The sequence below is a fragment of the Sinocyclocheilus anshuiensis genome, unplaced genomic scaffold (assembly GCF_001515605.1).
Source record: "Sinocyclocheilus anshuiensis isolate Anshui unplaced genomic scaffold, SAMN03320099.WGS_v1.1 scaffold84, whole genome shotgun sequence".
NCBI classification, from domain to species: Eukaryota; Metazoa; Chordata; class Actinopteri; order Cypriniformes; family Cyprinidae; genus Sinocyclocheilus; species Sinocyclocheilus anshuiensis.
Window position 1 is genome coordinate 340,419 of NW_015557076.1, and position 16,072 is coordinate 356,490.

The 16,072-nt window shown below is 35.8% G+C and overlaps 1 protein-coding gene across 1 annotated transcript in view; it reads left to right on the plus strand.

Annotated features, from left to right (window-relative positions):
• Positions 1-1,849: 1,849 nt before the first annotated feature.
• slc43a1a (solute carrier family 43 member 1a) overlaps positions 1,850-16,072 on the plus strand; it is a 20,273-nt gene continuing 6,050 nt past the window's right edge. Inside the window, exons 1-11 of the mRNA XM_016471453.1 lie at positions 1,850-2,180; positions 6,503-6,660; positions 6,836-7,013; positions 7,240-7,295; positions 7,941-8,017; positions 10,440-10,532; positions 11,694-11,824; positions 12,985-13,082; positions 13,197-13,343; positions 13,437-13,472; positions 15,051-15,178. Of these exons, the coding sequence (XP_016326939.1) occupies positions 6,504-6,660; positions 6,836-7,013; positions 7,240-7,295; positions 7,941-8,017; positions 10,440-10,532; positions 11,694-11,824; positions 12,985-13,082; positions 13,197-13,343; positions 13,437-13,472; positions 15,051-15,178 (1,101 nt within the window). The 5' untranslated portion in view covers positions 1,850-2,180; position 6,503. The remainder of the gene's footprint in view (positions 2,181-6,502; positions 6,661-6,835; positions 7,014-7,239; positions 7,296-7,940; positions 8,018-10,439; positions 10,533-11,693; positions 11,825-12,984; positions 13,083-13,196; positions 13,344-13,436; positions 13,473-15,050; positions 15,179-16,072) is intronic.

A 16,072-nucleotide genomic window follows, 5' to 3' on the forward strand; every position in this document is an offset into this window, starting at 1 on the left:
TAATATGCACACTATAATAGGATGTGTAGTTATAACCATCTCTAAGCTCTGAATCATGCTTGAAGAAAATGTTGGTTTCTGTTGGCGCTTTGATTATGGTTGCACTTAATAAGACTTAAGAAAGAACTGTTCTTTTTTTTTTCTATGATCAATTCGCGGAAAAAAGTTCAGATAGGAGGTCTAACATTCTAAAAACTCATAGCCTGCAAGTACAATTCTATAGGTCTGAAGAGACTCATGAAATCATACAGAAGAGAAGTCAGTCAGTTGAGTTTGTGGCAAAATCTTTTACAGTGCTTGAGTATTCTCTGTTATTGCATATAATAATTCATACTCAGAAAGCAGAACTGAGGTGGCATATATTGCAAGATTAGTTAAAACATATATTTTTCCAGGCATGTTTTTCATCATTGAAGATGTCTTCAAATAGTGTAAAAATGTTGTCTAGTCTCATTCTTGTGAACCCCATCTCGTGTCTCGTCTCGTCTCAGATTTTTGCCTTCACTTTAATGTTGCTTAAATCTGTTTTAACATGTGTTTAAACTTATATTTGATTATTTTTGCATTTTAATCTGGACTGTCATGCCAGCCCAGAAAATTAATTATTCTTCTATTATTATTATTATTATTATGTTCTCTAATGCAATTTTCATAACCAGGTGTTTTTGCTTTAAGCAATAATCTCACTGAATGATGATACATTTCCCTTAAGCAATCGTTAAACTCTCTAATTTTACATTTTAAACTCTTTAGTTTTAAAAGTTTGCTTAAATGGGTTGTTGACATGACATTGCATTTTCAGTGTCACACAATATAAAAACTTAAATAATTAATATTGTCATCATTTAAAATTTCTTTGTCTTACATGGACCCGTTGTTAAAAAAAACTTGCTTTGTTTATTATTTATTTATTTTTTACATTTTTGAGCTAAATCTTAAAATTGTCCTATGGTGTGACTGTCTCAAGGATGTTAAATAAATTACAACTTTTATAAATTAAAAAGAAAAGCATACAATTGTTAATAAATACCATCATTTTACAAGTGTCTATTTTAGTAATTGGCGATAATTTTTTCATCCATATATTTCTAAAAGCATATGAACTTGATACATTATGTCACTGAAAACTATGTCCTCCGGTGTGACACCATATCCTGTTTTTAAACTCCACGGACAACTTTAATTAGTTGAAGGACCAGGAATAGTGTTTTACAAAAAAACGTTTTTTACTGGATATTTGTCAACTACCCAAATATATTTTCCTATATATATCTTGAAAGATAAATATATTGAGTAAAACAAATTGGTAAATCTTTACAATTAGGTGTCAGTGTAGGATGTGTACACTGGGATGGGATGCGGGTGGTTACCCTTACCAAAAAGTAGTATACTTCAAGTTTATTTTAGTAAGTATACTTAAGTAAAGTTCAAGTATATTTTAAGTATACTTTATGTTGTAAGTATACAAATATCAGTGTACTAGTAGTATACTTGTAAGTGTACTATTTCAATACTCCTTGGGACTAAATTGGCCCACTTTCTAGTATATAAATGTGTACATTGGGATGGGATGCGGGTGGTTAGGTGAAACTGTAGATATGGGGGCCCCTTTTGAAAATCTGCTTAGGGCCCCCAAAACGCTAGGGCCAGCCCTGACCGTGGCCACTTATTTTCAGCCTCAAAAACTAATAAAATAAGATGTAAAAGTAAACAAAACAGAAGGGTTTGCAATCTTATAATATTTAAGGAATGTCCTGTTTTAATTCATGATTTAATAACTGAGGCAACTATTGTGGTGAATGTTTGTATGGTTATATTGGCTTATCTAACGCTAACAACGGCTAGATTCAGAACAGGGACTGTATGTTAATGTAAGTTACGCCCATGCAAAGTCACAAACGAGCGTGTGCCTAAAGACCAGTGAAAAGAGGGGTAGCAAAGGAGTTTCTCTTCCATCACTGTTAAATATGAGAGGTTAGTATGAAGACTTCTGGAGAGCTTTGCCTGCCGCTCTGAAGACACGAGAAACAGAAGCTCCGGCCAGATAAACTCCATTATCAAGTCGACTTTGGCGGCAAAAAAGGATAATTTGTAGCATTCGTCTTTTGTTTGAACGCCGACACAGAGGAAACCAGGAAATAACGCGCGGCTGGCATTTGGAAATTGTACAAAAAAATTAAGTAAGTTGTTTAAATTGAGTTAAATTCTTACTACATTTAGTTTTACAGAAAAACAATAGATTTAAGGACAAACAGTCGTTTTGGGTTGATGGGGTCACAGTGTAAATAGAGACTTTGGTAACTACAAATACAGTGAGACACGTGGCGATGTTCTGACTATAGAGTTGGATGTTTTCTTTGTTTTCGCGCGTTTCACTTCATTCTCAAATATGTGTTTTATCATAAACTGGAAATGCCCATGTGCAGTGTTTTAAATGAGCTCAAATGTCTTTTACGTGAGCTATTAACGTTTTATTTTAGGCTGGGTGTATATTGTGGAAGGCATGTTTTATTGTAGTTTATGGCGCGATATGGAGAAACTTTGTGTTTGTGTAATCCCGGAGAGAGAGTCGATAGTCGAAGTGTTGTTTCTCAATGGGCCACGCTGGGAAAGCCAAGCCTTTTGTCCTCAGGGGAAACGGAGAGGGCAAAACTCAGCGTTTCGGGTTCCGGATGGGGCCACATGGACCAGAAAACCATTCTAGAGATGAAACGATATGAACGTTTCTGATCACGGTTATCGGTATTATCACGGTATTGTTAAAATGCGTTGGAAGTGCTGATACGTTAAGTTTTATATTTAAGTATTTTTGTATATATATTTTTATATTTAAAATCGATAAAGTTACTTTTTGTTTGCATAAACACTAAAACAATAATGTCTGGATTTTAAACGACAACATGACTGACAAAAATAAATAAAATGGTAAACCTCACATTTCAGCCTTTAAATAAAGAAAAGAGTTAAGTCAATGATAATATATTTTATCTGCTCCATAAATAATCCGAATTGTTTAAATGTGTAGAATCAACTGGTCATAATTTACAGCAGGGCATGAAATTCAGTCCGTTTTTTTGGCCAGACAAAAACTGCACACACACAGGCTGAATGTAAATCTGTGAATCCACTCTCTGACAGCAGGTGGCGCTGATGGAACAGCAGAATTAGAGCCTGACAGCACACGTACATCACGGAGACGTCTATTTGACGTCTGCAAAACGTATTTTTTAGAGTGTGAAACAATAATGTCTGGATTTTAAACGACAACGTGACTGACAAAAATAAATAAAATGGTAAACCTCACATTTTAGCCTTTAAATAAAGAAAAGAGTTAAGTCAATGATAATATATTTTATCTGCTCCATAAATAATCCGAATTGTTTAAATGTGTAGAATCAACTGGTCATAATTTACAGTAGGGCATGAAATTCAGTCCGTTTTTTTGGCCAGACAAAAACTGCACACACACAGGCTGAATGTAAATCTGTGAATCCACTCTCTGACAGCAGGTGGCGCTGATGGAACAGCAGAATTAGAGCCTGACAGCACACGTACATCACGGAGACGTCTATTTGACGTCTGCAAAACGTATTTTTTAGAGTGTTTGCTCATCTGCAATACGCCTATAGGACGTTTCCTATGAGATGTCAAATAGACGTTTAGAAGATGTCTTTAAGACCACTTATACCAGAGAGCACATGGGCTCCAAATGATATGATTCCATTGTTTCTGGTAAAAATGGAATTCTATGGAAGCCTGTTTCCACCACGGAATAAAACAAATACATAAATAAAGAAGATAGGTGTGACTTATCTCACAATTCTCAATTCCAACTTTACATGTCACAATTCTGACTTTTTTTTCCCCAAATTTCAGTTTTGCGAAATAAAAGTAATTACGACTTTTATGATTTTTTTTCCAATTCTGACTTTTCTTCTCAGAAATGCGCGTTAACATCTCTCTATTCTGAGTTTATATCTCACAATTCTGCTTTTTTTTCCTTTTCTTAGAAATGCTCTGATTTAAGGTCTGTTCAGATTTTAAAAGTCATGTCATGTATTCCAGCCGTTAAGAAAGATTCGAAAAGACTGTGAACATGGAAGATTCGGCCATTTAACAGATTCGATTCTTCACCAGAGGAGCGCACGAAAAGAGTCGATTCGATTATTACCAGAGAGCGTAAAGTACTCGATACTTTTCATTTCGTTCTTCACCAGAGATGCAGAGAGGACACAAATTTAAACTTAAGGGCACACTTAATATTTTAATCTTGAAATGCTCTCAAGACTTTAAAACCTGGACTTTATTATAAAACATTTTCTGCTTACACATTTAGAGAAAGGTGCATCTGCTCATATGTACACACAGGGTCAACGGTAAAAATTCACTGCCAGAACAAGCACTTCATAGGGGCCTTCCTCCATCTCTCTGCTCATAGGGACTGATAAACAGACGTACTTTAGAGGACATCCCCTTTAAACAAACACACTGAACGTCAGTCGTTCCAGTCGAGTGACGCTCAACTCAGTGGACAGAGCTGTTAATAGTTACTTTTTAACAGTGCAGTGTGTGAAATGTAGCTCGCACACCTGTATGCCAAGAGGTTTACAGTAGATGCCTAATGTTTTTACTAAACACAACAAGACTCCCGAAACCGTCTTCATGCGTACTGTAAACAAACACACACGTGCAACTGACCACGACTCGATCCTCCTGAAAACTGAAAAAGTGTAATCTGTCCAAATGCGGATGGATTTCTACCACCGTCAAACCTGCTTTTCTTCATTCAGGAGGATGTGAATGGAGCTCATTTTAATAGGGAGTGTGAGTTACAAAAAAAATCCTCCCATAAGCCTGGCAGTTGAGGGCAGAGAAGTCTGGTGGACTGTGTCTAATCGTGTTAAACACAACAGGCTGAATCAGTGTCCTGCTGAGATCCCTGCAGTTTCTGCTGTCTTTCTTTGTATTGCCTGTATTCTCCCGTCACCACTCTGATCTCTTTTTTTCTGTATTTGAGTGTGTGTGCGTGTGTGTTAGTGGGTGTTTTGGTTATCCGAGTTATAATGACCGAGTTATAAAGACCGACCCCGTTTACAAACAAAAACTTTGACGCAAAGTCAATATTAGGCTATCTCTAGAATCAGAAGATGCACATTTGTTGTGGCTTTTAGACGCAGGCCTTGATTTAATAACTAAATTAAGCGTTCTAATTTGTGTTCTAACAAAGCATGTGTAATTTGTATTGCTTGTGGGGTTTATTGCAAGTGGTTTCGCAAACAGCAGCGCATGCAATTCGGTTGGGTACACCCCCTATTTAGAAAAAGCTTTTGTGTGTTTAGTTGTAGCGAATGTTAGGGAGTGTCTCTGTCTTACATCTCACACTAAATTCCAGAGATTTCAAGAATGAAGATTTATGGGTGTCGGTTTTAAAGGCATAATGTTACAAAAGATTCCTTTTTCGAGTAAATGCTGCTTATAAAACCTTTCTGTTCATCAGTTTTTCCTAAAAAATGCATCCTGGTTTTCACAAAAATATTGAGCATCAAAAACGGTTTTGATAATAATAAGAAATGTTTCTTAAGCAGGAAATCAGCATATTATAATGATTTCTGAAGATCATGCGACACTGAAGACTGGAGTAATGATGCTGAAAATTCAGCTGCGCATCACACAGATTATTTTACTAGCCTATATATTCACATAGAAAACAGTTGTTTTTAATTGTAATAATATTTCACATTTTTACTGTATTTTTAATCAAATAAATGCAGCCTTGGTGAGCAGAAAATACTTTAAAAAACACTGAAGACTGGAGTAATGATGCTGGAAATTCAGCTTTGTATCACAGCAATAAATTGCATTTGACTATATATTCACATAGAAAACAGTTTACATTTTACATTTAGTAAATGTAAATGACTAAATGTAAATGTAGAAAACAGTTGTTTTAAATTGTGATAATATTTCAAATTTTTACTGTATTTCTGATCAAATAAATGCAGCCTTGGTGAGCTTACAGCATCTTTTAGAAAAACATTTTTAAAATCTTACCGACCCCAAAATTTTGAACAGTATTGTATAAAAAATATGAGTGTATTGTATATATTCATGTATAAATGTAATTTCTAATGCAGCCTATGTATTTATACAAGTATAATAAATTATATTATACCAGAGTGATTGTGGAGTGGAATTCATAAATCACAAAGAAGAAATTGCAGCATTATTTACACCATCACATTATTGATTTTTTTTCTTATTTAAACGATTTGGTTAAAAGATTTGTGTATGGACATGACGCAAACCCACAAAAGCTGACAAGATATGCTATTTTGCACATCTTTAAAATGCAGTCCTTAAAAGATTACACTAGTAAATCAGCTAAAGTAGCTAAATTGGGTTCAAAAAGGCAGAATATTGTTTTCAGAAACGTATATATTTTTTCATATGCCGCTGTGTGTTTACTGACTGAGCCCTGACCCTGTTTTTCTCTGTCTGATAGGATGATGGCTCCGTCTCTGTCGCAGGCGTACAAGAGGCGCTGGTGGATGGCCGTCACAGCCGTGTTGGAGAATCTGTCGTGTTCGGCCGTGCTGTTGGGCTGGGGCTCTCTGCTCATCATGCTCAAAGGACAGGGCTTTTACTCCCACCTGTGCACAGGTAATCAGTCATAGAAGTCAAGCAGATCACAATCATCCTAACACCAGTCACTAACTAGCACCAAAAGAAAACCGAGCCAGAGTTCCTGGGAAACTTGAATTGCGTGGAGACTTTAAAACTTAATAAAGTCTCTGTCCCTTGCTTTCATTGACCTCCTCTCTCTCTCTTTCTGTAGAAAATGAGACTGAGAGTGTGAACACTAGCGCACCAGATGATTGGCCGAGTTGTGTGAATCAGGACGAAATGCTGAACTTGGGCTTCACCATTGGCTCATTTCTGCTCAGTGCCGCCACATTGCCATTGGGTATATTGATGGACCGGTTTGGCCCCAGGCCTCTGCGCCTCGGTGGAAGGTGAAGACACACCTACACACTAATGCTTTGAGTGCTTGCTGTGTTTTACAATGCCAACACTCCATCAGGAAGCAACACATGTTTTTAAGAAAGCACTTGAGTCATGGAATCCCTGCATGAGTTTGTGCACTTCAAAGCACTGATTAATATATGCATATAAGAGCACTTTCACATTCAAGTATGCATTTATGTAATAATCAGTCATGTGTTGTATTTTTTTTCTTAGTGTGTGTTTTGCGCTCTCTTGTGTGATGATGTCCATATCATCCTATCATCCAGAAGGTGAGCTGCAAACGAAAGAATCTGCATGAGTCTTCAAATTACAGCAATAATCAATAAATCTTTCAATAATTGCTGGAGTTTTTTTTTTTTACATTTAACATTCAGAACATTGTTTGAAAGTCAGTAGAGGCTATTTTAGTAATCAATTAATAACATTTCAATTAACTGAATTAAAAAAAAAATATATATATATATATTCAGAAATTTCATATTTTAGCTTTTTTTTGCCCGATTGTTTGTTGCTGCATTTAAATATAGATCAATGTTAAATCAATATACTGGCAGGGACAATTAATTAGACTTTTTAAGTTTGTGAATTAACAGAAGTGGTCATTCCTCCTTCAATTTTAAAATATACATGCAGCAGAACTTAATGTGCATTTTCTTTTCAAATATTAAAATGGTATTTTTATTTACATTTTGAACTCTAAGTAAATTTTGTGTAAACTGTTCATGTTCATAAACATTCACAGCCATACCCAGATTCTCAAATGTTGCATTTAGTAGCAAATTTAGCATATATATTCTACTGTATACAGAAGACACATAAAATTTGATTTGTCATATCAAAGTCATTGCCACAGTTTTGAGTTGTTCAAGCACACGTTTTGATTGTGTAATGATGGTTTGTGCCTTCTGTTCTAGTCCTTTCTGAACTAATTTTTCTGGCTCTGTCACTCAACGGCTTTGGAGGGATCTGTCTGACCTTCACATCTCTCACGGTAAGAAAAAAGAGAAAATGGTAGAGAAGGGAGCACACGGGGTCTCGCGGACACCTGCGGTGACTTGCATGTTTTATTGTGCAGCTGTCACACAAAGCTTTTTGAAGTTTATTTTGTCCAGACAGGTGTGTGGGTTTGTGTATTTATGTGTTTGGGACAGTCAGAGGATCGACGCAAATAACTGAAGGAGATATTCTGGCTTTTTCAGTGCCCACCAATCAGAAGGCTAAACTGCTCACACGCCTTCTCTTACGCCCTCTCCCTCCCGTCAACCTCTAGATGAAATGGACAAGGGCACAGACGTTGTACCCACATCAACAAACAGATTGTGACTTTCCAATCTGTTTAGTAATATCACCTGGTGTGGGAAAGTATGACTATATATATCAGCTGCCCTCAGATAGCCCACCGCTATCATGCAGATGCCAAAACACACTTATCCTTGTTCATACACATGGCTCATCTAGGGTTGCTCAGGTATGCGTGCACACTGCCCTACATGTGACAACACACACTGCTTAATTTCAGTGTCCTGTTCTACACTTCTGAGAAAAGCACACGCTCTGTGTCTTTAACAGTGAATTACTACCAGCATGGAGACAATAGCAGCTGATATTCTTCTGATCACTTTATTGACCCTTTTCCACATTGTTCATGATTTGATGTTATCAAACTCAGCAAGTCAATGACCTCCATGACTTTGTGTGCTTTTTTTTCTAGTTCCTTCAAATTAGCAGGGAACCAACCATAAGAAAGACCAATCACAAATAAAATATCTTTAATCCCTTAACTATTTGTTATAGACAAATATTTGTCATGATGATATTAAGGCGAGAGCAAATGGAAACTTTTGCTTAAGATGTTTCTTCTAATCAAAGGGCCTCACTAAAATCACACCCAACAGTCTCACACTGTGCTCAGATTTTCCTAAAAACCAAAGTCTGAAATCAGAATTCATAGAATTTAATATGAACCTTAACATTTGTTATCAAATTCTTCAAAGATCGAATTACCATTGGTGTACCTTAAGGTTCTGTGTTGGGTCCCTTCCTCTTTTCAGTATATATAACGTCGCTGGCATCTATCATCCAGGCACATGAGTTTTTCCAACCACTGTTATGCTGATAACACACCGTTTTAACTCTGTCTCATTCTATATGAGATATCTAAGCTGTGCTATCCACAGTTATGTTATAGCTTTTATTGCTATATATTTCTACGTTGTCAATAATTGTCTTTTTACGTACCTCTGTAATATGAACCTTAACATTTCTTATCAAATAACCGATGGTGTACCTCAAGGTTTTGTGTTGGGTCCCTTCCTCTTTTCAGTATATATAACGTCGCTGGCATCTATCATCCAGGTACATGAGTTTTTCCAACCACTGTTATGCTGATGACACACCGCTTTAACGCTGTCTCATTCTATATGAGATATCTAAGCTGTGCTATCCACAGTTATGTTATAGCTTTTATTGCTATATACTTTTACTTTGTCAATAATTGTCTTTTTACATACCTCTGTAATATGAACCTTAACATTTCTTATCAAATAACCATTGGTGTACCTCAGGGTTCTGTGTTGGGGTCCCTTCCTCTTTTTAGAATATAACATTGTTGGCATCTATCATCCACAGTAATGCTATAGCTTTTATTGCTATACACTCCTACTTGGTCAATAATTGTCTTTTTTATGTCTAATTATATTTTTATGAGGAAATTTAAGAGAAACATCAGAGATAAAGTTTTTAAAGTGCTTGCAATAAACATTGCTGAGATCTCTCCTGAGCCATGAACATCTGAGAAATAAATAGCATTGCTTTGGATACTGTATTGGTGTTTAAGGCGTGCAGCCTTCTGTTACAAGTTCAGGTTGAGGTTGTTATGCCACTCTGTGTTTGTGTGTGAAAAGCACAAGGAATACAAATGTGCTTTTTCACAGAAGTGTGCGTTTTTAACCTTCTCATTTCACACAGGGGAGTAAAACACACTCACACATCCTTGTAAGAGTCTGGAAAAACGAAGCAGTGCTTGGAAATTCTTGGAAAACGTAGAAAACTAATTTGATATGTATCCACAGCAGGACTTCCTGCTTACTGAAGCATATATATTTCTCACACAGCAATGCGTTCATTTTCACTCAATTAGTGAGGTTTAAGTAAGGCATCACTATCGCTCATACTTGCGGTTGGATATGATGTTCACTTGACACTTGATTTGAGCCATTAGGCAGCCTCCCAGATGCCTTAGCATCAATCTGGCGAGTTTTTCCATAGACAATCACCACTCATATTGTTTTCAGAAAATATAAAAATCTAGTTTTTCTTCCTCTTTTTGTTCATTGCAAGTGTAGGCTCAGCTGCTTTTGTTGTGATTTTTCCAATACTGATAATGATTTTCTTTTCCTCTCTTCCTCTGGTAGCTGCCAAACATGTTTGGAAGTCTGAGCTCCACTGTTATGTCTCTGATGATCGGCTCCTACGCTTCATCGGCTGTCACCTTCCCTGGAGTCAAGGTATTTTTTATGTGTGCAAATAGAGGTTAAACGTGTTTGACGTGTACAGTGTGCTCGGAATTAAAGCCTGATGAAATGTTGCATCAGATTGAATGAAACTGAATCACCTATGCCAAAAGGTTAGAAGTTATTGCCTTTAACTTCATAATATAAAAGCAGTGAGGCTAAAGTATTAATTCATTTATTCATTCAAGGTTTTGAGCTATGATTATGTACAATCAAATATAAATTCAATACATTAATACATCGCATTTGATTTAAAACACATCTGCTGTTATAATGTTACTCTAAAGTATAAAAATGTGTGTTTTCATAATCATTTCTTTCATCAAAATTAAGATCATGTAAGTGTTCTATTTTCATAGAAATTAAATTTTTTTTATTGAATGTATTAATTCTATTAAGTAATTAAATGGCATTGCCATGGCTGCATTTATTTGATCAAATATGCTGTAAAAGCGGTACAATTGTGAAATATTATTACAATTTAAAATAACTGTTTTCTATTATAATATATTTTAAAATGTGATGCAAAGCTGTATTTTCAGCATCATTACTCCAGTCTTCAGTGTCACATGATCTTCAGAAATAATTCTAATATGCTGATTTGCTGCTCGAGAAACATTTCTGATTATTATCAATGTTGAAAACAGTTGTGCTGCTTCATATTTTTGTGGAAACTGTGATACATTTTATTTTTCATGATGCTTTGATGAATAGAAAGTTGAAAAGAACAGCATTTATTTGAAATATAAATCTTTTGTTACATTATAAAAGTCTTTACTATCACTTTTTTATTATTATTTTAAAGCATCCTTGATGAATAGAAGTAATTTCTTTCAAAAAAAAAAATCTTCCAGACCCCAAACTCCTGAATGTGTAGTGTACCGAACATGCTGACCTGTTAAAACAGGGAGTGTCACTGTGTCTGTATGACTCTAAAGAATAGATGTTATTAGGACCGTGTTGTTCTTTGATATTTTGTCAAGCTGAACCCATTGTTACAACACTTTCTTCAGCCTCATTCAGACCTAAAACCATCAACCAGACGCTGCAGACAAGCAAAATCTTTTTTTTTTCATCAGGCAATCAAGCATGTCATACAAATGGGACAAACTCATCAATATTACATCTCCTCTTTGTGTGTCTCTCTTTCTCCAGCTGATATATGATGCCGGGGTGTCATTTACTGTTATCATGTGGATGTGGGCCGGCTTGGCAGCTCTGGTCTTTCTCAACTGTTTCATGAACTGGCCAGCAGAAGGCTTTGCTACACCAGAAGAGATTGAGAAGTTAGTACAAGTCCTGTCAACCTATATAAACCTCAAAGATTACTCTGAAAACAGACATGTAATGTTACTAAAAAAACAGCCAGCCTAACCATTACTCTCTTTGAGAGGGAATCACTGAAGCCTTCAGAGCTGGGTAGATTACTTACAAATTATAATCCGTTACAAAAATTGTAGTTAGTAACGTAATTTATTACATTACACATTTTAGATTATATGTAATTGGACTACTGTTTGATTAGTTTTGACGTTACACATTTATTACATTGATTTAAATAAGATATTGTACCATATTGATATAAAAATACAAAGAGATTGAAAATATATTCCATTCATTGTTATTAACAACATTAAGTGCGCTAAACATTACATTATGTGGAGGTTTCTTAAAAACTGGGGTTCGTTTGTGAGTTTAATGAAAAGCTATGAAAATAAATCATTTTTAAATAACATTAATCAAAATTAAACAATAAAAAAATAAAATATTTGATGTGTTTACCTGCATGTCATGTGTAGGCTATTTTAGAAAGGAACATTTAAAATATGAAAAAGAGGAATTAGGGAGAATCAATAAATTATGAATAATTTATGGCTCTTGTGTGAATTATTAAAGCAATAAGTCCCAAGAAGCCGTGATTTACAGTGAATTTATAACAGCTAAGGGGCGTTGTTAGGTACGACGCGAAGCGGAGGAAACCCCTTAGCTGTTATAAATTCACTGTAAACCACGGCTTCACGGGGATTACTGCTTTTATACAACGGTTATTCCATATACGTAGTTAGGTTTCACAAAATAAAACAGAGCAAATAAAGTGTAATGATATTAATAAAAACAGTATTCTTCCACCAAACAATGTAGTTCCTCAGAATCTGTTGTGGTTGCAACAAAGTGTTTGCCGAGCAACACACAAACGTAAACAAAGGTGTATGTTTGTAGAGTAATTTACAACAGCTTTGAACTTGGCTCAGCCAATCAGAATCAAGCACCGGAACTCTCCGCTTTATAAATGTAATCAATAAAAAAGTAACTGTAGTCTGATTATGAGTATTTTAAAATGTAATATAATCTAATTGCAAGTACTTAATTTTTGGAATCTGATTACATGTAATCAGTTACAATCTTGATTTATGAATAATAATTCCTTCCTTTTGTAACCATTTAGTAGGAAAAAGATGCATTCAGCTGAAAACCACAAATTATCTGCTGAAGAGGCGACAGGAGAAACGGAGAAACTGCCGGCTGTAGCTCAGGATGCACAATGTAAGGCACCTTGAGACGGAGTGATACATTTTGAGACCGTTTGTTACAGTTGTGTGAACGTGTAGCAGATGATGTGAAATATAACGTACGAACTCCTGGAAATCTGTTTCTCAGCTTCGGTCCCGTTCCAGCGCTCCGTGTTCTCTCCCATCTTTTTGTGGAGTCTGGTCACTATGGGAATGACTCAGCTGAGAATCATCTTCTTTATGGGAGCCATGAACAAGATGGTCGAGTTCCTGGTCACCCACGGAGAGGAGCAACGTAAGCCAAGCTACCAAACCTACACCTTATCACTGTATTCATTAAAGCTGCCTTCTGTTCAGGCGACTTAAAAAGCATTTCTGTCTTGTTTAGCCTCTGAAAAACTGTTGCAGGAAGCTGAGAATAAAGGTGAGATGAACCTTTCTTAAAAATATCGAGATATTATTTTTTGTCAATATCGCACACCCCTAATTGGATCTTATACATTTCTTTAACTTGACTGTAACTTCACTGAAGGACATGCAGCCGAAGCGCAAGCACAAATGCCGTCTCTCAGATGCATGCGAACCTGAGTTCAGTTCTCTTTCACAGCTTATTGCGCTTAAACGGTCAAATACACACACAATTAAGTCAAAATGCACATTGTGTGGAGTATTCACATAAACACAGTCTGTTATGTGAACGTAAACCGTTCGGACGGAGCAAATCGGATGTGTAACAGTATATTAGATCCGTGCATTCGTTCTTAAAGGAACAGCAGACTAATAAACTGTTGCCGTCTGTAACATTAATGTTAATAAAACAAACAAACAAACGTAATCACTTTTCTATCTTTATTATGAATCAATTTATATGTAATTCATACAGTGAACACTATGTAGTGTTTTATTTGTATATTTCTGAAGTATTAAACCTAGGCTACTGTACCTGAAAAACTTATTAATTTGTATATATTTGTTCTATTTTATTTGTCCTTCTGTTTATTTATTTTATTTACCAGTTTTAAATGCAAAAGGTTAAATTCTTGGGTCACACTTTATTTTAAGGTCCAATTCTCACTATTAACAAACCATTAACTATGACTTTTGCCTCAAACTCCTAATTTGCTGCTTATTAATAGTTAGTAAGGTATTTGTTAAGGTTAGGCATTGGGTAGGATTAGGGATGTAGAATATGATCGTGCTTTATAAGTACTAATAAAAAGCCAATATGTTAATGATAGGCATGCTAATAAGCAACTAGTTAATAGTGAGAACTGGTCCCTAAACTAAAGTGTTACCATATTTTTGTATCAAGGGATTTTATTTATGTACTAACTAAGCAGTTTGTCTCAGGGCTACATTGCTGACGACTCGTGTGTGTCTGATTGCAGTCAGCTGAAATGGCATTTGTTTTATAATACTAGGCAGACTAAAATGGGAAGAAAAACATATTTCAAGGTTTACATTTAATTCGGTGAGTTTTTTTTCTTCAAGACCTATTAAACTGTCTACTGTAGTCAAATAGGAAAAATAACACAAAACAGTAAACTAGAATCAAATCTATGCATGAATCGAATCGAAATTTGATCCACAATCGTGAATCGATTTTAATCTAATCGTGAGGTTAAGATCAATCAATCGATCAACTCGTGCATGAAAATGATTCCTCGTGCTCACTGAACCACTATTTCACAACTTTGGTCCAAAGAATCGTGAAATTGTCGTCCTGAGATATGGACATGGGTGCATCTATCAACATGGTTGTTTAAGAAAAGAAAAGCGACAGACTGCATCAGTTTGGCTTAAAAGAATTGTCACCAAACATGCCAGAAACATATTAATCACTGCAATAATGATCCAATCCTAGACTCTTCACTATTTGCTTATTTAAATCCAAATGGCGACTTTTGTTTTGCCCGGGAAGAGCATATAAGAAGCAAACGAACCGACTATCTCCTGATGGCTCTGTAAAATATGGCCTTTGGCTTCTTGTCTCCTGCCAGAGCTGTTGCGGAGCCGAAGCGTGACGGAAAGATCCAGAAGCTGACCAATGCCATAATAGCCTTCATCTTCACAAACGTGCTTCTCATGCTGTTTGGGATCCTCTCGCTCGTAGACAACCTTCCTCTACAGGTAAAACACTCTGATCAGCCTCATAGTCAAGTCTCCTTTATTTCTACAGCGCTTTAGACAGTATAGATTGTGCCAAAGCAGATTTACACTGTTAAACAGGAAAGTAATGTTTCAATGCTGCAGACAAAATTCAATTCTGCTGTAAATCAGCTCTAAAAAGACAATCGTAAACAGTCCGTTTTTCAGTTAAAGTCAGTTCATCGTTGATTCAGTTCAGTTTCATAACTGTGTAAAGTTCTTCAATTATGGAATGAGTTTAATTCATCTATAACGCTGCACTGTAAGCAGACTAAGTAGCTCATGTTGTGAGTGGATTAATGGATTTTTACAAATACACTTTTTTTCAAATACACTACAATTCAAAAGTTCAGATTTAAAAAAAAATGTTTTTGAAAGACTCTTATTCTCTCCAAGGCTACATTTATTTTATCAAACATACTAGGAATGTAAATTTTCAATCGTTCCCATGATCAATCGTCATTTAAATTAACGATCAATTAATCGATTAATTGTTAACCTTAAACGGTTAGTTCACCCAAAAATTTAAAATTAACCCATATATTACTCACCCTCAGGTCATCCTAGGTGTATATGACTTTCTTCTTTCAGATGAATCCAGTCGGAGTTATATTAAAAATTGTCTTTGATCTTTCAAGCCGTTTCATGGCACTTAGCGGGTGTTGCATGCATCAGTCCAAAAGAAGTGAAATAAAAAGTGCCCATCCATAAAAAAAAGTGTCTCACACGGCTCCGGGGGGTGAACAAAGGCCTTCTGTAGTGAATCGATGCGTTTTTGTAAGAAAAATATCCATATTCAAAACGTAATAATCACTTTAATGTAGCTTGCGTTCACTGTTGTACATGGAAGCAGCTCCGGGCGGATGACGTATGAGG